Source organism: Mercenaria mercenaria, chromosome 16 (genome assembly GCF_021730395.1).
Source record: "Mercenaria mercenaria strain notata chromosome 16, MADL_Memer_1, whole genome shotgun sequence".
Lineage (NCBI taxonomy): Eukaryota > Metazoa > Mollusca > Bivalvia > Venerida > Veneridae > Mercenaria > Mercenaria mercenaria.
In genome coordinates, this window is record NC_069376.1 from 16,990,665 (window position 1) to 17,015,389 (window position 24,725).

At 35.9% G+C, this 24,725-nt stretch overlaps 2 protein-coding genes and 1 non-coding gene across 3 annotated transcripts in view; 2 read left to right on the forward strand and 1 right to left on the reverse strand.

The window, feature by feature from the left end:
- The window catches only part of LOC123540439 (phosducin-like protein 3), a 478,889-nt gene that overhangs the window by 212,737 nt on the left and 241,427 nt on the right, over positions 1-24,725 (forward strand). The gene's annotated exons all lie outside the window — the stretch shown is intronic.
- On the forward strand, positions 7,689-7,768 carry Trnar-ucu (transfer RNA arginine (anticodon UCU)). The gene has a single exon. It is a non-coding gene; the product is annotated as a tRNA-Arg (tRNA).
- Positions 12,945-19,150, reverse strand: LOC123540584 (Golgi-associated plant pathogenesis-related protein 1-like). Its single transcript, XM_045325721.2, has 4 exons — positions 18,732-19,150; positions 15,552-15,736; positions 14,347-14,424; positions 12,945-13,634 (listed from the first exon to the last, which is right to left on the reverse strand). Exons 1-4 carry the CDS (start codon positions 18,902-18,904, stop codon positions 13,483-13,485), a joined length of 588 nt encoding a protein of 195 aa, XP_045181656.2. The 5' UTR covers positions 18,905-19,150; the 3' UTR covers positions 12,945-13,482.

A 24,725-nucleotide genomic window follows, 5' to 3' on the forward strand; every position in this document is an offset into this window, starting at 1 on the left:
TTTCCGATCAATAACTTGAGAACCACTTGACCCAGAATGTTGAAACTTCATAGGATGATTGAACATGCAGAGTAGATGACCCCTATTGATTTTTGGGTCAGTCTATTAAAGGTCAAGGTCACAGGGGCCTGGTCATGTAAAATCATTTCCGGAAAATAATTTGAGAACCATTTGACCTAGAATGTTGAAACTTAATAAGATGATTGGACATGCAGAGTAGATGACCCCTATTTAGATTATTTTTGGGGTCACTTGATCAAAGGTCAAGGTCACAGGAGCCTGAACAGTGACTTGAGAACCACTAGGCCAAGAGTGTTGAAACTTAGCTGGATGACTGGACATGCCAAGTAAATGTTCCCTATTGCAGCCAACCATCAGTGTCTCTTTGACTTTTGCTCCTGACCCCTATTGACTTCTTGCCTATACGACTTTGCATTGGGGGAGACATGCGCTTTTTTACAAAAGCATCTAGTTAAACAGTATCTTCTATTTGGACTGCTGTTTACGCTGTTTTTATTAGCTCACCTGTCACAAAGTGACAAGGTGAGCTTTTGTGATCGTGCAGCGTCCGTCGTCCGTGCGTCCGTGCGTAAACTTTTGCTTGTGACCACTCTAGAGGTAACATTTTTCATGGGGTCTTTATGAAAATTGGTCAGAATGTTCACCTTGATGATATCTAGGTCAAGTTCGAAACTGGGTCACGTGCGGTCAAAAACTAGGTCAGTAGGTCTAAAAATAGAAAAACCTTGTGCCCTCTCTAGAGGCCATATATTTCAAAAGATCTTCATGAAAATTAGTCAGACTGTTCACCTTGATGATATCTAGGTCAAGTTCGAAACTGGGTTACGTGCCATCAAAAACTAGGTCAGTAGGTCAAATAATAGAAAAACCTTGTGACCACTCTAGAGGTCACATTTTTCATGGGGTCTTTATGAAAATTGGTCAGAATGTTCAACTTGATGATATCTAGGTCAAGTTCGAAACCGGGTCACGTGCGGTCAAAAACTAGGTCAGTAGGTCTAAAAATAGAAAAACCTTGTGACCTCTCTAGAATCCATATATTTCACAAGATCTTAATGAAAATTGGTCAGAATGTTCACCTTGATGATATCTAGGTCAAGTTCGAAACTGGGTTACGTGCCATCAAAAACTAGGTCAGTAGGTCAAATAATAGAAAAACCTTGTGACCACTTTAGAGGTCACATTTTTCATGGGGTCTTTATGAAAATTGGTCAGAATGTTCACCTTGATGATATCTAGGTCAAGTTTGAAACTGGGTCACGTGCGGTCAAAAACTAGGTCAGTAGGTCTAAAAATAGAAAAACCTTGTGACCTCTCCAGAGGCCATATATTTCACAAGATCTTCATGAAAATTGGTCAGAATGTTCATCTTGATGATATCTAGGTCAAGTTCGAAACTGGGTCACGTGCCATCAAAAACTAGGTCAGTAGGTCAAATAATAGAAAAACCTTGTGACCTCTCTAAAGGCCATATTTTTCATGGGATCTGTATGGAAGTTGGTCTGAATGTTCATCTTGATGATATCTAGGTCAAGTTCGAAACTGGGTCACATGCGGTCAAGAACTAGGTCAGTAGGTCTAAAAATAGAAAAACCTTGTGACCTCTTTAGAGGCCATACTTTTGAATGGATCTTCGTAAAAATTGGTAAGAATATTCATCATGATGATATCTAGGTCAAGTTCAAAACTGGGTCACGTGCCATCAAAAAGTAGGTCAGTAGGTCAAATAATGAAAAAACCTTGTGCCCTCTCTAGAGGCCATATTTTTCATGGGATGTGTATGAAAGTTGGTCTGACTGTTCATCTTGATGATATATAGGACAAGTTTGATACTGGGTCAACTGCGGTCAAAAACTAGGTCAGTAGGTCTAAAATTAGAAAAATCTTTTGACCTCTCCAGAGGCCATATTTTTCAATAGATCTTCATGAAAATTGGTCTGAATGTTCACCTTGATGGTATCTAGGTCAAGTTCGAAACTGGGTCACATGCAGTCAAAAACTAGGCAAGTAGGTATAAAAATAGAAAAACCTTGTGACCTCTCTAGAGGCCATATTTTTCATGAGATCTTCATGAAAATTAGTGAGAATGTTCACCTTGATGATATCTAGGTCAAGTTCAAAACAGGGTCACGTACCTTTGAAAACTAGGTCAATAGGTCAAATAATACAAAAACCTTGTGACCTCTCTAGAGGCCATATTTTTCAATGGATCTTCATGAAAATTGGTCAGAATTTTTATCTTGATGATATCTAGATCAGATTCAAAACTGGGTCACATGAGCTCAAAAACTAGGTCACTATGTCAAATAATAGAAAAAACGACGTCATACTCAAAACTGGGTCATGTGGGAACAGGTGAGCGATTCAGGACCATCATGGTCCTCTTGTCATAACATTTAAAACCTTATTTAACTTGAACCTTGACAGCAGTGATCTGGATTGGTTACAATAGTATATATGATAAATAAGCAAGAAAAAAAATAGCATTCATTAGAATCTGATGGTCTCTACATTAACAGGAATGTAAAGTAAACAGTCCTTTCATTTGTTGTCAATATTTTTAGCTTGACTATTCAAAGAAAAGTCTAGCTATTCTACTCACCATGGCGTCGGCACCACACCTTGGTTAAAGTTATATATGCAAGCACATAGAGCTATCATTTAAATGCATATAAGTTTGAATCTTATTCTTTCTTTTTCTAAGTCAGTTACCAACCTCACTGGGTCAAGTCCCATAACTCTGACATGTATTTTGGCCAAATAATGCCCCTTTTTGGACTTTAAAAATCTTGATTAAAGTTCTGCATGCACTGTCTCCAAAACTGTTGTATTATTGAATTGAAACTCTATAGATATTTTAACATTTAGGGTTTTCCTGCTTCTGGGACAACAATTTGAATAGTCGAGCATTGGCTGTGTTACGGACAAAGCTAAATTCTGTTTAATTACCCGTATATGAATTTTAACATAACTTTAAAAATGGAATATTTTACAAATGTGTCTTAAATCTCATTTAGTATTTTAGAAATAAAGATTTTATTTGTGATGGTTTTGTCTTCTTGGTTTTTAGGTCAACTATACGAAGTATATGTAGAGCTATTCTACTCATCCCAGCGTCACTCTCTTTCCGCATCCCCACCTTGGTTTAATTTTTTTAGCTCACCAGATCACGTCCGTCAACATTTGCCTTGTGAACACTCTAGAGACCACATTTTTGACCCAATCTTTATGAAACTTGGTCAGAAAGTTGGGCTTGATGATTTCTAGGTCAAGTTTCAATCTGGGCCATGTGGGGACAAAAACTAGGTCACCTGGCCTTTTTGTTTACTCTTTCTCTTTTTTCTCCTTATCTCTGTAATTGTGAGATGGATTTGCTTTAAACTTAAAATAGTTATTCCTTATCACCACCAACATCATCTGGCACAGGGGCCATAACTCCCACACCAATATTTTATGAATTATCCCCCCTTTTTACTTAGAATTTCAGGTTAAAGTTTTGATACACTTACTCAGTTATTACTAAACGGATTTGATTCAAACTTAAAACAGTTGTTCCACCTTATCACCCACATCATATGACACAAGATGCATAACTATGGTACCAATATTTAATGAATTATGCCCCCTTTTACTTAGAATTTAAGGTTAATTTTGATACATTTTTACTATATCTTGGTTATTACTAGATGGATTTGAAGTAGTTGTTTCACATCATCGCCCACATCATATGACACAAGGTGCATAACTATTTCACCAATATTGTATGAATTATGCCCTCTTTTTGCGTAGAATTGTACTTAATTAGTGTTTTGATACACTTTATCTCTCTTATTACTTAATATTTTTTACTCAGACTTAGGCTATTGTGCAATATCTTCATTCACCTGTGACCATTGGAGTCATTAAATACTCAAGTGACAGCTCCAGCTTCCTCAGATTAGCCCAATTTCACTATCCAGCATCAAAATAGTCAAGCACGCTCTCTCCTGTGACAGCTCTTTTTGTTACAAAGAGATATGCAGAAACACAAGATTGTTGTGTTAAATTTCTTTTTAGTTTCCATAGGAATGTCCAAGCGATTTTTATAGAGATCTATGTAATATTGCGTATGAGCATACAGTTGTCACTTTGTCCATCTGTCACACTTTCCTTGTCCAGAGCATAACCACAAAAGTGCAGAGCAGACTTCAACGAAACTTAACTATAGATTGATGCCAATAAAGGAGGGAGTGCAGAGCTAAAGAAGCATCATTTCCCTAAAAGAATAGGTAGAGCTATTGGACTCTCTCATGCGTCGCGTCAGCTTCAACGTCCCAGTTTGGTTAAGTTTTCAAAACAAGATTACTCCCTGAAACCATTAGTTTGGTTTATACTAATTTGTTTAAGCTCGATTGTCATGAAAGCTTTAAGCTTATTGGAACCACTCTCTAGTCCGCTTCCTGGAAAAACCAGTACTGGTGTCATATCATGAGAAGTCATGGTTCAATTCAGTTATCAGTAATAAAACAATAACTGAAATACTGCAAACTGGTATTAAACCTATGAAAAGAAATAATTTTTCTGCATTTGAAACTAAAATTATTTTTTCACATTATGCTGTCGTAAAGATCCTAGTAAAGATGTATTTTTTATTTCAAGAAAATGTGGTTCACGGAATAGAATTTTTTATTCAATTTTATATTACTAAACAGATATGACTCAAACTTAAAATGGTTGGTCCACCTTATCACCCACTTCGTATGACTCAAGGTGCATAACTCTGGCACCAATTTTTCATGAATTATGCCCTTTTCTTGTATCTTCGTGCCCCTTATACTTATTCCCCCACTTAAATCCCAAAATTTAAAGGCAAAACTTCAAACTGTATATATGATATTGAAAATAAACCTTTTATCTTTATATTGCCAACTTTTTGTTGATATCCTTAAACAGTCTTTGTAAATTTTCATGATGTTTCCACCATGTGTGTAACCTAACCCAATGGCCGCCATTTCCATATCATCGTGCCCACTTGTGTTTTTGGGTCCTTATGCATTCCCAAGCATGAAAATTTCCCCTTCGATGAATTAAGGTTAGGAGAATTGGCAATAGACCTTGGAATGAAACTGTCAAAGTTTTGAAATGAAAATTTAGAATTTTTAATATTTGCATTGTACTTGTTCTTTCCATACCATGTCAATGATAGAATTTAATTAATGGATTAAGGCAAACTACATGTTTTTATGCATTTTGCCTTCTTTGTTTAACGAAAACCATGTGCTTATATGTTTACAACAATTAATGACGTCAAACTTTTGCATAACTACCGCTGTAAATACAGAGCACGAAAAATAGGAAGGCACGAATACAGGATTGGGGATATGCCCTTTTACTGTGATGCACTTTTTCACTATATCTCAGTTAATACAAATACAATTGATTCGAGACTTGAAAGTAATGTGTAGTTGCTCCACACCTCACCCAATCATAAGACACAAGGAGCATTTACTCTTGCACAAATTATAATGATAATACGCCCCTTTTTTCTAGAAGTATACTTATATAAATTTTTTGATACACTTTAACTTCCCTTCATATTTACTAATATATCTTGACTCGAGTATGTGTATATCTTCACCACCGTTCGAGTCATTAACACTCCATTGAACAGCCCAGTTTCCTAGATGTGCCCATTTCACTATCCAGAATTGAAAAGTTCTAACGCGACTGCATCCTGTACACCTAAAAGTATTTGTAAGAGTGTTTAGTTAATTTATATTTAGTTTTAGTGAACTTAAATTTTGTAAATTAAAATATACAATCTAGTTTATTAACTGATTGTTAATCACTTGATTCACAATGTGACCACTTAACGCTGAAAAGGTGTAATGTCCACAAACGCTTGAGGGTCAGAACCTGTCCCCGCTCCCAAGCCGCCCCTGCCAACCTTCAGCCAATATATACTCAGTTCCAAAAAACAGTGTGCACTTTTGAAGTTTAAATATTTCAAAAAATCCCGACGTTTTTGTTTCATTTTTCATGCACTAACTACTGGTTATAACTCAAAATCTAAAATGCACACCAATTGTTTTACGAACTGATTTAAATTTTGGTATCAAACATTAAAGTTTCATGAAAAACCGAAAAAAATAACAGAAAACTAAGTGCAACATTCTTTGGGAACTGAGTGTATATTCGCCTTTAAATCAAACTGATGCACATTCTCGATCATACAACAACTTCTGTTACCATTCAGTATGTTTAAAAAATCTCCACCATACTAGCAATGCTCAAAAAAACTACCCTGTTTTTTTGAGCATTGAAAGAGTTGGGAATTTTATTAAAACAATTGAAAGTAACAGACCGTCCTAGATGATCAGAAACTGTGCTCAGATCTTTTTTAAAAATACGAAAATATTGACTGAGATGTCAGGGGCGGCCTTGGAGGAGGGGTTCTGACCCCAAAGTGTCTGTGTAATGTCATAAAACAAGGTAAACTAAATTTACCATAACCTTTTCCGAGTAATCGTCTGGGTACGTCAGGGATTTAGTGGAAGCGTCAAATCGCAGTAAATTCCCTTTAATATTGATTTGAAGATCTGTGCATGTAAGCTGGTCTGATGGGTATGGATTGAAACTTCACACACTTATTCACAATGATAAATTGACTAACATCATGCAGGTTCCATAACTCTCATTTGCTTTATTTTACAAAATTATGCCCCATTCTCGACTTAGAAATTCTGGGTTAACGTTTTGTTTGTAAGCTGTTATCTCAGTATCCTTTAATGGGAATAGAATGAAACTTGATACACTTGTTCACTTTCATGATCTGACCTACAGTGCACAGGTTCCATAACTCTATTTTGCATTTTTACAAAACTATGCCGCCTTTTGGACTTAGCAGATTTTGGTCAGGATTTTGTATGTAAGATGGTATCTCAGTACCCACTAATGGGAATTAATTGAAACTTCACACATCTGTCCACTAGCTTTCATGAGCAGATATGCATTGTACAGGTTCCATAACCCTGTTTTGCAATTTTACAACACTATGCCCCTTTTTCGACTTTTTTATTTATTCATTTGACAAGGCTGTTGAATAGTCGAGCGTTGCTGTCCTCCGACAGCTCTTGTTTTATTATAAAACTTGCACTTGGAGAGTTCTTTACGCTGTTTCGCCATGTATGATTGTGCGGAGTATCACGTATACATATGTAGATAAGATCTTCCAGGTATTACGAACATGCCAGCAATTTGCATGTCCTCGAGGTTATTTCCTGTTATATATTAATTGGGATTGACTGGTGTCCCGATTTTTTTTGCATCTAAAAACATGAACGTCCATTCACAAACATGATCACTACAACTGTCGGACACTGGTCAGTACAAGAAAACTACGTGCTAAAGTACAAGTTACACGGACCAGTGAATGACCACGACACTGATTGGTACAAAATAATTGCGGTCAACCTGGACAGAAATTTTGAATGAGATGGGATAGTTTGCGGCTTTTAGGGCTTATAGGGCCAGTCAATGAAAAATAGTAAAACAATACTTTTGAAAGACAGTAAAAGTACAGACTGCAAATTTCATTGACGCTCTGTCCAGTTACATGCAAGATGCGACTCTTGTTCAAGAGTGGTTGACTGCCATATTTATGTCACGGTACGGATTTGGTCACGTTGTGTCAGGCAGCCGGTCAGCTCAGTCGGTAGAGCACTCGCCCTCTAAGCGAGGGTCCCGGGTTCGAGCCCCGGACTGACAGCACATTTTTCTCACCCTGTGACATTTATTCAAAAAGATTATAGAAGAGCGTCCGGTCATACTTTACTAACAATGAAAAAAAAACAAGTTTATCCATTCACTGATTGATTTCGCTTCAAACTAATAGAATCCTGTCGGTGTGAAATGACCACATAAAGTTGTTGCCTAGCGAGACATAATACTAGTAGTGGTTGCGTTTTATTCCAAGTCTCCTAGTAGCGCTAAATATATTTTACTGGATCTGTGCATAAATGAACCCACGCAGCCAAGAACGCATATCGAATGCTAGGAGATTTTACAGGGATTTTCCGCAACATTTTACAGTCAAACCTGTATACAAAGAGATCATCTTTGAAAGTAAAAGTGGTATTATCAGCATGTGATCTTTATTCATCGTTGATAGAACAACTGCAAATGTGTGAAACGGAAGTGAAACTGTCTCTTTACACAGATGGTTCATTCACACAGATGGTTTTCTTCACGCAGATGGGTTTTACACATATGGACTCTTCACACAGATGGTTTTTCACACATATGGTTTTTACGCAGGTGGACTCATCACATGGATGGTTTCTTCACACAGATAGTTTTTACACAACAGTTGGGCTCTTCACACATGGTCTTTTCACACAGATGGTCTCTTTACACAGATGGTTTTTACACAGGTGGACTCTTCATACAGATGGTTTCTTCACACAGATGGTCTCTTCACACAAATGAGCTGTTCACACAGATGGTCTCTTTACAAAAATGATCTCTTCACATAGATGATCTCTTCACACAAATGATCTCTTCACATAGATGGTCTCTTCACACAAATTATCTCTTTACAAAGATGGTCTCTTTACACAGATTATCTCTTTACATGTTGTTGTTAGCACAGGTTGTCGCTAGCGCAGGTTTTCTGTCTTTTTGTCACTTATCTCAAAGTACATGTTCAAACAAGAGTGCGTAAAGGTATGAGGAAAAAGCAAGAAAAATTGACTTGATGTCTAGAATATATTGAGACACATGTAAGTTACGATGTATGAAATTTGTCAACTAGCAAAAACATAAAGGTTTACATAACAAATCAGCGATATCAATTAACCCATATTTATGGACGAGACTTTGATATGTTAAAATATATACAAAATGGTGTTTTTGTTTAACCAGTCTCGACTTCAGATCTATTAAAGGGTTGAAATGTAATTGATTAAAATGTTGTTCATATGTATTTATACAATGTGTCACTTGGTCGGTTAAATTAGGTGACGCTTACTCAGTGACTTCAACAAAAATTGACCTGTATTGATGTTTCATGTTGATTAAGACAAAGTTTCACCTATAACGCTATACATTTTTCTGGGCTGTCGGTAGCAAAAAACGCATTCTTCCTCTGCGATGGAATAAATAACCATGTTTTCATGCAAAACATGACTTAGAAATTATGTCGATGGATATATCCTGAATCACACAACTGCTTGGTATATAGATATTAAAAACTTGCAGCGATGCTGGTACAGTAAGGCGTTGGCATTCATATGCAAGATGTGTGGTTTGGCATGATAGTGTCTTCGTTCTTAATACTTCAGTAGTTCACGGCTTTATGTCGTAACTTTGATCCAATATTTCTGGAGTCATTCACCCTCCATTGCGCACTCTTGATGGGAGAAAGTAGTTAGGCTACTTGAAGTTAAACATACCGTCAAACATATTAACTAAAATGATTTTTGACAAACAAACCAACAAAGAAATTTGCCCATATCGAGCAAAATTTCTTGTATAATCTAAGTATCAGGTCATAAAGTCGTTTCGTTCATTCAATAATGTTTTTTTCTCTTCCCGACCTGCTCATCACAGGTTCATTTAGTGTCATTTTCCTATTGTTTTGTAGGTTAATCGATGTAACATATACCTTTGACACGTTTCAAACTTGACAACATCATGCCCAGGTAATTAGGCCGAGCCCAAGCCTAGTTACATACTGATCGATGTCTGCTTACTAGTCTCTGTTCAGGCCCGTCAGCAGTTTACGAATACAAACATTTCCTTCAGTTGTGTTACTGTTGTGCCGGGACTAAAGCGTCAGCCTCAGCCTAACCCAAAGGTCTTGGGGTCGAGTCCATAACCACTCATTTAGGTCAATACTGCAGTAATCGGGTATTACTAGGAAGAATTTTTTCTGTAGTCAATGCTGACAACATTTTATTTTATTTCTATGTTTATACCCGTAACTATGTCCGTTGGTCATACAATTAAGTTGTCTTGCACTTAATCCCGACCGTATTATTTGGAGTTGGTACATTTTATGAATTCAGATCTTTTTGAGGGCCTCATACCGGAAATAACCACGTTACTCATGCATGGTACGTTACGTAACGGCGTTACCAACTGCTATAAATAGTCGGCCAATTAGCATTGCACACTACATTTGCACTGTAATCTTTTCTGAAGTCCAGTTTGAAGGAATTCTACAAAAATGAACCCGGTGATACTGTTCATTGTTATTGCTCAAGTTTTGCTATCAACGCTTAGATTTACAGAAGGTAAGATTTATTTTATGTTATTTATAACAAGTGTCTTATCCCTTTGTATTTTAATATCTTTAATGTACGGAAAATTTAAAGATATTCTATAAAAAAAAAATTCTCGTTCGAATTAACTTGCCAGAGAACAAAAAAGCATTAACTCTAAGGTACTGTATGACTTTTTTTAATGTGATTAATTTTGCCATCACCTTTAGCTCAGATACAATACTAGTATTAAAAAAAAGCTTAATCTGGGATATTGTAATGGGTTTGAGTTGATTTTGCCAGACTTGGATCATAGTTTAAACATATTTATTCCCAAAATGAAGTGCATATATTGATACAAATGTCATACTGTGATGAAAGCAAAACAGGAAAGGATAAGAATGAAAGACAAGTCTTATAGAATTCTTCTTGGATCATACGAGGCGCGCACTATCTGAAACAATTTCAAATGGAGTTATCAGCATTAGATAAATGTTTATAATGCAGAAGTTGAAAATATAAAACATTATTCAGTACCTGTTTTGCTTTTTTTAAATCAGTAATCTGCATTTACATAACATGACTACATATAACATATTGGACATAATATACAGTATATTCCTTATTACATACTCGTTTCAATTCCTCGTTAAGTTACCGGAAACTATACACTGACGCCTGAATTTCATATAATTTAATGAGCGTCGTTGCATTAATTCTTTTATTTAGTTCTTTATTGGCGTTGTTATTCAGGCTTTTGAATAAATTCATAATATTTACATTATATTTATATGTGTAGATACGGATATTATCTTTGCATCGGGAAATATGCACTCGTTCTTTAGCGGAAGAATATTGCGCTCCTAAAGTCGCGCAATATTTCCGCTGCAGAACTCGATACAAAGCTAATAACCTATAAACATGTGACTATTCATTTGACGAATACTTATTGACTGATAAAAACTTATGTAAAGGCTAGGCGCACCACATGTCTTGTATACGTTTATCACATTTTTTTTTGTAAATAAAGTTATTAATACAGAATTATATTGTACTCGTACTCAGATATTTTGGTATTTATGTATAGTTTTCACAGGTTTTACCTGCCTCTTCTATTTGAGCCACGCCATGAGAAAACCAACTTAGTGCGTTTGCGACCAGCATGGATCCAGACCAGGCTGCGCATCCGCGCAGTATACGTTTATAGAAAGCGTTAGCGAACAGCATGGGTCCTGACCAGACTACGTGGATGCGCAGGCTGGTCTGGGTCAATGCTGGTCGCAAATGCACTATGTTGGTTTTCTCATGTCGCGGCTCATTTATACAATTCATAGTGCCATTTTATGATGAACAGTATTTTAACATCAAGTGAAAAGATCCTAATAACGTCAGCCCTGCTTTACCACAAACATCTGTATTTGATATAAATACACCTACTTTTTCTTTGAATTTTTAAAAAGAAATTGTTTTTATTGCACTTAGGTCAAGTACCAATGGAACTCAATCCCAGCTACCATAGAATCAGCTACCGAGTCGGGCCGGACGGACGGACAGACATGGGTGGTCACGGTAGAGAACTCGACCAGTTCTTCAATGGGCTTGGATCCGGAGGAAGACGTGCCGGGTTCAGGAACAGCGGAAGGAGACGGCGGCCTATGCGTAGATGGAGCTATTATAGATTCTTTTGAGAGACCTAGTACAGGCGATATGGATTGCTTAGAAAGCGTTTCAAAGAATGTGATTAAAGGGCTGCAGAATGTTCCGTTCAATTTTTATCCCGATAGACGCGGGATTTAAGGAACCATTTCAAGTGAGGTTTCTCTTACAGACGGGTGGACTGGTCTTCGAAACATTCTTGTACATATAAATTATTTTATTATTTCTTCATCATTAATTTATTGGATATGTAAGTAAAACGATGATTATGACTATTATGTGAATAGAAATCATTTAAAAATAAATAAGAAAATGATGCTTTCATCATTTTCATCTGGTCAGTATATCTGTTTGTTCTGATTTTAGGACATAACAACCCTACAAGTCGCACTGAGTGCGCACGCAGCGTTTCCTCGCGCTTGCCATGTCTATTTATTGTCATTTCCTAAGAAATTTATTCGGCGATATAATTTTGACCTTTTGTGTCGATGATTCGACGTAAAATCCAACCGTTTTTTATTTCTGAAATTTATGTGGTTATGAATCTCCTACCGCAGTCAGACGAGAGAAGAATTGTAAAAATTACATGCTGAAGAGTTTTGTTTCCAAATCAAAATTATGTATCACTTATTCATGTGATCGTAGTATAAAGGCCCTACGTATTATATATGTTTATACTTATATTATATACGTATATATATGTTTTTTCTCGTGCTTTATTTCCCCTCTAAACAACAAGTCAAAGAAAAGTAAAATCAAGGGAAAATCATAAACAAGTAAAATGTGAATAGCATCTAGCTGATAGCCAGACTAAATGATCATATATGCATAGACAGGTCTTTTTCATCAACGTTATAGTACTCAGATGGTACCTTTTCTCGTGGCCGCTCACAAGTACCTAACAAGTCTTAAAGAGTCGCCTCTTCATTTAAATATTTCTACATTTGTACTATTATCACCATAGTACTAAGTCTATATTCCATAGAACACTTAAACACCGAAAACTTAAACAAAGTAAAAGTGATAAAATATTTTTATAGTTTTATTTTTTTAAATAAATTATAAGATCTAGTATATAGAATAGATATATCTTTGGTAAATCATTAAACAGGTGCAATAAAATTTATCTTTAAAACATAAACATACACATTTACTCGATGCAATATAAAAAATTATATCTAAATTATATGACAATCTAAAAATAACCTTACTTAAACAACTGAGCAAATAAATCACAGATCGTGTAGAGATAAAAGTACTCACGTATTGCAATTTAAAATATAAAAAACTTGCTCGACCTCTCGGGTGAGATTCGAACTCGCAGCAGCGGGGAGCAGTGATTCTAAGTGACTTATATGACTCGACAAGAACATTTGTATTGCTACCTTTGAAGATGTGCGAAATATGCATCTTTCTTTCTCTAGTAAAACTCTTGGTTACGACTGCGTACAGATAACACATAGATAACACATTTTTTTAAGAAAAATCAAACCTTCAACAAAGATGGGTCAAGAAAGACATATGAACACTCAAACATTGCCTATCATAGTTTTTTTTTAACTAATTATTGTTTCGGAAGTACATTTTGTTCGAAGTCTCCCATCATATTGCCTGCAGGTCTGTAATTAGCCACCACGTACGTTGTACCACCGGAAGCTTTCGCCCAGGCCATACCTAGCTCTGTAGATCCCTTCCATACCACTTGTGTAAAATGACCTATGAGAAAAAAAAATGTTCAGAAAGCCAAAGGTTAATTCAGAAATTCAGAAGTTTTAAAACATCATTTTAGAGGCCCAAATGTGGATAAAAGAATTAGGGCCGTATTACTGGCCTGGATCCTCCGAGGCGGTTGTGCCGAGTATGAATCAGCGAGAGCCAGGTGCACGTACTGCTTCAATGGATTTTGATTATATACATACACCTAATTATATTGTTGTATCTGCCAAGATCAGGCAGAAAACTCAGATCTCTAACAACCAGTTACTCAATGAGAAAATCCTGCTTGTTTTTTTATGTTAGCTTATCCATACTCGGCACCAGGAATGAACATGGGCTACTCCACTAGACTGTTTTCAATGTTTCGTTGGCGGATATTGCAAAATACCTAATACGTTCCAATTCCGGAGGCTTCTCTGGTTCTTTAGCGCACCAGATGTAAAGCGCCCACACATGGTATTAATGGTATTTGTTTTAAGAAAGAGGGTAATGAAATCAGGACCTCTGAAGTTGTAGTCAGACTGTTACCATTGCACCACTGCGACCGTCCTTGATACCGAATCAAGGAGCGCTGGTAAGGCTAACTGAATAGCGTAAATCTGTGGTGCTTAACAACCATTAGGAGAAAACCGGTTAAACAATCTACATCATTTGTATTTCAATATAATTGAAATTTCAGACTACTTGCATTTAATCAAAGAATTCATCTTACCTGTATTCATACCAAATCCTGGATTATTAAAGTTATAATCCTTAATTTCGTCGTACCAAGAACTTACAGCCATTTCCGCTGAAAATATAGAGACATCTAAAATAAGTGTGCTGTATATAAGTAATCGGCGTATTCTATTTATAGTTTGCCGCATTTTGCATTAAGTATCTGGTATTTAGCATTAAATAATTCGGCTATTAGCATTGTGTACTGACATCCCGTACAGTACGCACCTGCTGGCCCATACAGCTGTCCGATGTGCTTGTGCGTCATGCTAATTGCCAAATGCTGGATGACAAATATTAAATGCCAGATACCAGGTTTTTTTTTAAATTGCAAATGCTACATGCCATATGCTTAATGTCAAAAACAAACGCTAAATGTCAAATACCTACTGCTTACTGTCAAATATGAGTTAATGATCCGCATGAATGTAATTCTTAATAGATATTATTTGAACTGAACTTGTATAAGTTACGGTAACAGTAGATCAGCTAACTGATCGCTGGTACCGGTAGAGACAGCTTATTGATCGCTGGTACCGGTAGAGACAGCTTATTGATCGCTGGTACCGGTAGAGACAGCTTACTGATCGCTGGTACCGGTAGAGACAGCTTACTGATCGTTGGTACCGGTAGAGACTGCTTACTACATCGCTGGTACCCGTAGAGACAGCTTACCGATCGCTGGTACCGATAGAGACAGCTTACTGATAGCTGGAGCCGATGAAGACGGTTTACTTATCGCTGGTACCGGTAGAGACAGCTTACTGATCGCTGGTACCGGTAGAGACAGCTTACTGATCGCTGGTACCGGTAGAGACTGCTTACTACATCGCTGGTACCGGTAGAGACAGCTTACCGATCGCTGGTACCGATAGAGACAGCTTACTGATAGCTGGAGCCGATGAAGACGGTTTACATATCGCTGGTACCGGTAGAGACAGCTTACTGATCGCTGGTACCGGTAGAGACAGCTTACTGATCGCTGGTACCGGTAAAGACAGCTTACTGATCGCTGGTACCGGTAGAGACAGCTTACTGATCACTGGTACCGGTAAAGACAGCTTACTGATCGCTGGTACCGGTAGAGACTGCTTACTGCATCGCTGGTACCGGTAGAGACAGCTTACTGATAGCTGGACATAGCAGTAACGGTTTGGTAGAGATAGCTGTCTATTTGCCGGATCAGTAACAGTTACGTACCTGTAGGAGATTCTGTCGTATTGCTGGACCAATAACAGTAAAGATTTTCTCCTATTCTCCCACCAGAGGGCAGTGTGCATTTACTGTGTTCCATGGTGTCTCTTTTAGCTAGATCATTTGCATATTTTTGTGCGTAGTCTATCAGTTCCTGTGCTGGCTGCATCTCAGGTGCCCCATGGATCGCTCTGAATTAAAAAAATTCAGTTACAACATTTCAGTAATTCGTTATTTTTTCAATTTCTTAAAGGGAATTCCTATAGTTTTTAATGCGCATCTTTCTGCGCAGCCGACACTTTCTATGGAAAACTGAACTGAAGTCAACATTTGTTGAAACATGTTACAGACAATCTTAAATATGAGGAATCTTGAATGAAATAACATTTTTGATAAGTTATATCAGTAATCAAATGTTGATACTGGTTTATGTTGTACTGACAAGTATCATGCCTGACAGGTATCTTGCTATTTTTGTGGTTGTGTTTTCACATCGCATTTTAGTATAAAGACAGTGTTGTTCATATAATGTAAGATAATTGACTTAGTACTGATAAGACAATATCACCTTTCAGATTATTTAGTATGCAATTATAGAAAGAATTAAGAATTTTTAAAACTTTTTTTAAACTTTTAGCAGACATACATGTAATCAATTTGGGCAGGTTCGCGCCATTTCCGTCCGAACAGGTGTTTGTATTCTAGCGGTCTTAACATAAAATTTAGCCTGGTGACCCATACATTTTTAGCCATTTTTATGCTGACAATACAATTATCTATACACAAGAAAAAAAAGAAAAAATTCCATGAAAGAGTTTTTTCAAAATTTAAAAACATATTCTTCACTATGGGTATTTTTCATTGAAAAAAGTTCACAAAAGTAAATATGAAACAATATTTTTTTTTATTTGTACCCATCATTGTAAGGATAGAGTATTACAAATATGACTATGATATCAAGTAAGTATATGATAAAATCAGTAATAAGAAAAAAACCGTATTGTGCTGCCTGGATGTATATTTTGGTTGGTATTTATAAAAAAGCAGAAAATTATGAAAATGTTCAAAAATCGCTGGCAGTTTCAGCAACAGTGGGTGTGTTCAAAGCAATTTTTCACAAAAACAAGCCTGGTGACCTATTATTTTTATTTGTTCATTGTTTTCAGCACACATTTTCCTATCATATACATGAATTAAAAAAAATTCTATGAAAGGAAAAAAATTATCGGAATTCTCTTTAAGCAGGCCCATTTGTAAGAAACCTATCTAAGGATTCATTTTAAACTTCAAACTTGTTCTTAAAGAAGATACAGACCCCAGGTCAGCCTCTATGTCGAATTTGATTCATTACGTTATGTCCCGTTGGCGTTCGCGCGGCTTTTGAATCACATTTCAGTGTGTCGTCCTGGTGCGAAAGGATTGTGTGTCGTATTAGTACCCGCGAAAACATGACATAACGAAACTAACAACGCGCGACAACGCGACAGACAAAAAATGTTATTTCGCATTCGGGACCATGCCATTAATAAAGTGTTTGCGCGCGCACGCCAAAACGAAATCAAATGTGTTGTTACGTTGCGTTGGCATGCGCATGACTAGATACAGATTCTTCCAAATTTGTGTTTGTCGTACTGGTGCTTGCGCCAACGCGAGACAGCGAAACATTTTATTTCGTCTTGCCGCACGCGCCAACATGTCAAAACGATTTAATTTTTTTGATGGCGCATGCGCAAGTCTGAAATAAAATGTTACTTTCTGTCGCGTTCTGTGTTTCGATATGTCGCGCTTTCAGTTTCGTTTTGTCGCCTTGATGCATTTTCTATGCCATAGCGACACACAAAACTTTCAAAAATTCGTTATGTCTCGTTGGTGCGCGTGCAAGGACGACACAACGAAAATGTATTACATAAATCTTGCGAACACCAACGCGACATAACGAAATTTTCTATATTAGCTCTATACTGTCAGATTCTCGTATAAAAATATAGCCAAATTATCAAGTGTCTGTGAACATCTACTTTAATATTCGCAGAAATTTAAGATACCGTGAAGTGGTTGAGCTGTTTCAAAAATTAGTGTAAGTCATTACCCTATGTTTTTAAAGAAAAGACAAATACTACTCATATTCTCATGATCTAGTAATACAGCGAAACCACTTAAGGAAGAGCAAAAACTGGTCTCATAAGACAGTTGGTCTTTTAATACAGGTTCAATCTATATGAAATGCACTATAGATGGATTTAAATTTAATGGTCTTATAACAAAGGTTTTTGCTTAATACAGGTGGTCGCTTAAGCAGATTTGTATAATAATAATAATAATAGTAATAATAATAATAATAATAATAATAATGAATAATAATAATAGTACTAGCAATAAGTACTTATATATAAAGCAATACTGTACAGAAGACATTTTGAAGGCTTAATACTACCTATTTATTTATACCTAAACTGCACAACTCTTAAAGCTACATGCCCATAGTTTAGATGACAATTTTCAACATAATGTAAATTGATGATGAGAGTGAAAATAAAGGTAAAATTTTGTTAAAATGCAAGGATAATGTAAATTGTTCGCATTATTTCAAAGGGTTGCAACGGTTTACTACCTTTGACACAGATATTTTTGGTAATTCATAAGAATGAATATCTTGCAACTAAATCCGAGTTATTTCAATACGATTGTACCACTAGTCACTTTCAGAGTACTCACTTTTTATGGATTTTTAAGAGAAAATATTTTCGCCTAAAATGTGTGGGTAAGTCACTTTAAGGTAGAGGGCCCGATTAGCAATGCGTATGTGTATGTATATGTATCGCGTTTCGGCATGCTTCGGACCATGGTGTAACTCATACGAGCACCTTGCCTTCTGTTCATACCGGAGAGGCCGAAATAGCATACGGAGAATGCCGAAATAGCATACGGAGAATGCCGAAATAGCATACGGGGAATGCCGATATAGAGAATACCGAACTAGCATACGGGGAATGCCGAAATAGCATGCGGAGAATGCCGAAATAGCATACGGAGAATGCCGAATAGCATACGGATAATGCCGAAACAGCATACGGATAATGCCGAATAGCATACGGACAATGCCGAAATAGCATACGGGGAATACGTAATCGAAGGGAAATTTCTGATTGTCTTTATGAATCCACTACCTTAAATAAACTGGCGTACCTGTACTTGTTGTGGGACGCAATAGCATCATTCATAAACTGGTTCCCTGTATCAGGTTTTGGTTTCGGTTGTGTCTCATTCCTAGTTGGTGTATTGTCATTGGTTGTCGGCTTCGGTTGTGTCTCATTTCGTGTTGTTGCCGAGTTATCTGCTGTCGAAGATCCACATCCCATGACTTTGTATTTGTATTATATATGATTTTAATTTTTTTTTTTAAAACGCACCTTCACTTTTATTCCCCTGCTAGTTCTAATCCGACTTGTTTATCTTAAATTCAAAAGTTTTCTTTCATTGGTATTGTCAATTGTAAAATATTTATTACTGTGTCAAACAGGTCAGCCCATGTGCGATAATAAAATATTATACAATATAAGACCGATTTTATTTAAAAGGTAACATTATTTACGTTTGTTTACACGTATCCAGTAGTTGCCCACTTGACAAACTGGCTGTAATGTTATGTATGCAAAGGACGATATTATAAAATGGTTTATATAGCTCTATATAATACATGTAATAGGTTTAAAGTGTATTGAATGGCGCTTAATACCCGGTAGAAGTAATCTGATTTCAATCGATTTAATATATCTAGATAAGGTCATGTCCAAAATATAGGCTTCCAATTTTCTTCCTTTTTTATTGCTCCCACTATTTTTGTTGCATTTTAGTTGTTGTTAAACAGTGTCTTTCTTTAAAAGGAAGTTCATAGCATATTTAAAAAAATATACTTGATTCTTTCGATGATAAGTCTAAAGTAATATTATCACGGAAAACAATCGTTGTATACAAAACAATATATGTGTATTAATATAAATAATCAACTTTGAAGAAACAATAAACACTTATATTCTATAGCTTACATGTTGAACAGAATCCAGAATGCGCCAGTTAGCAGATGATCTCTGTATGGCAGAAGCTTTTTTCTGATTCTAGGTCGACTACTGAAAGAAATGCGCTCGCCCCGGCGACGGTGTCGGTGCCTGTGTTGGTAAAAACAATTACGAAGCCCCATTTCTTCTTCATTATTAAAGATATTCAATTGAAACGTGTGGTACATAGTGACAATGTTCTTTAGTGTGACAAGTTTGTAATTCTTCCTGCAAATATTTCGAGAATTATGTCCCTTTTTGACTTCAAACTTTTATTAAGTCCAATATCTTCATCAATTAAAACTTGCTGTACATGCTCAAAGTGACATTCTAGCATAAAACTGCTGTTCTTGTCATTTTCTAGGGATGTTTTAACAGTAGAGAAAACGTGTGTCTCGCGCTCACGAGTTGTTAAGGACGTATGCTAGAATTTGGTGCGAAAATTTTTCCAATAACAGAATTTCTTCAAACTTTGGATATTGAAGGACAATCATATAAAAAACAAAAAAAATGCAATAAAAATCATAGGTCACCTGTATTGAAAAAAAGTTATCTGCCCTTGAAAACGGCATTTCCCCCAAAAATGACGTTTTCAAGGGCAGATAACTCTTTTTCGAATCCGGTGACCTATGATTTTTATTGCATTTTTTTTTTGTTTCTTAGACGATTGTCCTTCAATATCCAAAGTTTAAAGAAATTCTGTTATTGGAAAAATTTTCGCCCATCTCATATACAGGGAATTCTAGCGTACGCCTTTAAAACACCTTTTTATATATGCGCATGGCATAGCGTTAACGCATTACGGCCCCAAAAACGGATAATTCAAAAGGAAAATAACCTTAACGTGAAAAAACGACACAGACAATCCCGCGCATTTCATGGAAATTTAATGACGTTGTAGGATAAAATAAATATTTAATATTAGTTTGTACCCGTTGTATGCTAGAATAGCGTTAATTAAAGCATGTTCATTTCGTGATATAGCTCGGGAATCGTTGGTACCCTCGCCCTACCGGGCTCGGGCACCAACCAATCCCTAGGGATTCTGCAGATGTTATAACACGAAAAACCATGCGTTATCCCTACAGTATACATTTTTTCTTGCAAAGAAAATAAGGAAAATAGCTCTACACAGCGAAAAAACTGAGGACTATTTGTATCCGCCATTATGCGACTACTACTTTTTTCGCGCCATTTTTCTATTTAGTGTCTGTATGCCTTTATATGAAATAAAGAACAGCCGGATTTAGTGGTGTTCATACTAAACTCTTATGTTAACCAAGGTTTGCCGTAACGATATTATTCTGACAACACTATACGCCTACCTATAATCGTTGTACGAGACTAGTTATCTTTAGATCCAGATTGCAAATAGTAACTCTTTAGGTCTGCAGGACCTTGTATAGAATTATTGTATCAAGACGAGCAATAATAATCTCCATGTTGACATCTACTTTGTTCGACACTTGCATTTGGATTTACCACGTTTGTAAATCTCTTTATCCAGCCGCCGCATTTAGTCTGAACACCACTAAATCCGGCTGTTCTTTATTTCATATAAAGGCATACAGACACTAAATAGAAAAATGGCGCGAAAAAAATAGTAGTCGCATAATGGCGGATACAAATAGTCCTCAGTTTTTTCGCTGTGTAGAGCTATTTTCCTTATTTTCTTTGCATTTTTTTTTGGTAAAATCACATGGCAGATCTATGCTTGACATGTAGATAGCATTTTGATCATGAAATAACACCATGACAAAATTTTTCATGGAAACTTAGATCATACACCACCAGTATAATTTGGGGTCTCATTTTTTAGCTGATTTTGCAGTTTGTGTGTTTAACTGAAATTATTTTTCTTGCATCAAACATGACCCCCACTTTTCTTTTGATTTTTATTTTACCACTGACAATATTCTTCAAGAAAATGTAGTTTACAGACATTTAAAATGGGTCCTGATGTGTGCTGCGGCCATTGGAAATAGGTCAATTTTATATAGAATAAAGAACAACAACTATTTAGTGTGTTATAACCTAAAATACACTGACTTCAGGACGGATTTTCGACATTTTCTAGCATATCAGACTTTCAGGGACTTTAATTCCCATAAAGAACTATATCGCTACTTTAGAAAAACAAAAAAATCTTTTATATAAGAAACTTTTATATAAGAAAACTACAGTTCGTTAAATACAACCCGTTGAATTTACTCCTTTTCGCTTTTTCTTTTTTCAATTTTTCTTTTCGAGACATTAAGGTTATATTGCAGTAATTCGGTCAAAAATGTTGTAGTCGAAAGAAGCCAAATGGGCATTATTTCACTCGTGGAATGAATTTTACATAAAATAGAACACTTTTCATGCCAATATTCGAATGTTTTCAAATTGTTTACTTGAAAACGAAAGTAGGGTGTTTATTCAGTGGACCGCTTTCTGAAATGCGGTAATATGGGGGTACCTGACTTCAGTTGACTTGCATTTCACTGCATACTATTCAACACCTCTTTTTCGTTTTGTTTTCTTGAAGTAAATGTATGGATATCTTGTGGAAAATAGGTCTACGACGGAGTGAAAATCTAGAAACTGTAAAAAATTGTTCCGAAGTATATGAAACAAAGAACAATTTCTTTAATTGATATATAGCCTTAAATTCTTGCGCCGCCATTTTTACCTAGCATGCGATAGGAACATGCCTATTTCGACAAAATGCAAAGTGATACATACTGAAGCGCGCTAGAGTAAAAGTAAACACGTTGCTGTTGAGAAAAGGCACTAGGAAAGGAAACAATATTAATACTGTTTAAACTTTATATTCGGACTGCTTGTGATTTGTTTTGGTAGTGATCAGCCTTGAGCGAGTTTTGTAACTTCAGTAACTACCAATGTTACCTTCCACATAGAAGAGTGGAGCCCTTAATAGGCATGAGAATGTTCACGCATAATGAGCAGGGAAAAGCAGTTTTATTTATTGTCACGGCCAAACCTGTGACTGGTCAGTTACTAATTTATATAACCCTGACAGGAACCCTACCTAACTTTTCAGCTGCCTCATGAAATGTCTACACCTTCAGAGTCATAGGAAAGTCTAACCCTGGTATTCTGTACTTGCTGTTTCCCGGTCGGTAACATAATTGTGTGGGCGGTTTATGGTGGCGAAAAAGAATAAGAACAGAGTGATGCACATTGTAATCTTGGTCAAATGGTTTATAATCCACGTTTTTGAACACATGACACTTTTTAAGAAAAAAATATGGTCAGCATGGTTTTAAGATTTCTGTATCATACGGTTCGGAATGCTCAATGACGTTGTAAGAGTTTCATTGGCCGAAAATGATCATGTGACCCGAGTTGATACGTGGATAAATTTATTGTGATAAACATTTATAAACGATTGTTAAAATAATCTTTTGTTGAAAAATGACTTTATTTGGAATGCGATGCAAAAAAAAAAAAAAAAAAAAAAAAAAAAAACTGTCATACGGTCCGGAGGTTAATTCGTTCTTTTATTACACACTCGTTTCAATATCTCGTTAAGTTACAATGGTACCGGAAACGTCAATATTTTTCCATACACTGACGCCTGTCTGAATTTCATACTAAGTGCGTGACGTAATTTCATTTGTCGTTGCATTAATACTTTTATTTACTTCAGGATTGTCTGTCTTATTCAGGCTATTGAACAAATTCATATTTACATAACATTTATAAATACGTGTATTGACCATATTTTATAAGTATTAACATGGCACTTACGAATATTCCGTTTATTTCCGTTGTCCAAACATAAATAGCGATATAACTATAGCATATATAATTCTTTAACAACATAATATCCCATGTGCAAGTAGCCGTGCGGACAAAGCGTTCAGCTGCCAATCTCGGGGTTGTGGGTTTGATTTTATCTGCAAACTAACCACTTATCGGATCAAACGTATCGTGATTTTTATTGTTCATTTGCTGAAAGTTATTATATTTAATCGTTGTAGAAAAAGTGTAATATTTATTTTTTAGAATTATCTTACTATATAAAATACAAAGTACTCCAGAAAATAAATACTACGAGAGAAACAATTAAAGTCATGAACTATGACTCATAAAATAATGTAACAATAAAACATGTATCGATAACATTGCAATACATTACATAAAAATGATTTAATAATGAGATTTCGAACACGTGGTAACACGCGTAGACGTCAGACACCTTACCACTACACCACCATGTCATCGGTTAACTGTATCTGTTACTTTAGTAATATAGGTATTTTCAAGATACAAACATTGCGTAAATTAACGAAAACGTCCGAATATATTGGCGAAGATTAAAGAGTTCCAGACAATAAATATGTATGTAATAAAATGTTTATTATCTTTGCACTCGTTCTTTAGCGGAAGAATATTGCGCTCCTAAAATCGCGCAATATTTCCGCTGTCGAACTCCTGATACGAAGTTACTAATTAAGGTAGTTCTGCACGTTTTGATCGAAATATTTTCTACAATGTAGAATTTGATTAAATCCTGATTTGTCAAAAATTCAGAATACGCTTAGAAAATTCAGCAAATAAAAAAGATAGGGTCGTATGCTTGACTTCATAATTCTTCATAATGGGACTCTATGGGAAAATCACAACTTTCATAACATTTTCGCGATTAGAAATTTTACTGCAATGCAGATTTAATGTAACTTCTCACAGTCGTAAATAAACATATGATCCATAATGTGGTCAAATAAAATGTATAGGCCCGTGTGCTTATTTTTGAGATATTTGACCATTCTTCAAGTGAACCGCACATTTCAAGATACTTTTAAGACATTATTTTGAATTATTAAACGTGTCAGATGTTATAATATCATATTTTAACTTTAGAAAGATAATAACAATGCCATTGAAATAAATTTACTCACGGGTTGCCATTTATTCATAAAATGATTTTCTTTTCCGTACGCCGAATCCAGGTTTTATTCTACGTTTTTCGGGAAAATGACGTAATGCCATCACTTCTGGTTTATCAAACGTGCAGAACTACTTTAACCTATGAATGTTATGATTTTAATGAAAGCGCCAACAATAAAACTGGAAAAATTCCAATAACTTTTTTGTTTTTGTTTTGGTGACAGCTCAT

Bases quoted from the DNA above. Each gene is read 5' to 3' on its own strand.
- LOC123540584 (XM_045325721.2), bottom strand. From the start codon at position 18,904: ATGGGATGTGGATCTTCGACAGCAGATAACTCGGCAACAACACGAAAT. The intron at 14,425-15,551 runs GTACGTAACTGT...CTATATTTTCAG, and splicing joins TACGACAGAATCTCCTACAG to CGGAAATGGCTGTAAGTTCT. The intron at 13,635-14,346 runs GTAAGATGAATT...TTTTTCTCATAG, and splicing joins AGGATTTGGTATGAATACAG to GTCATTTTACACAAGTGGTA.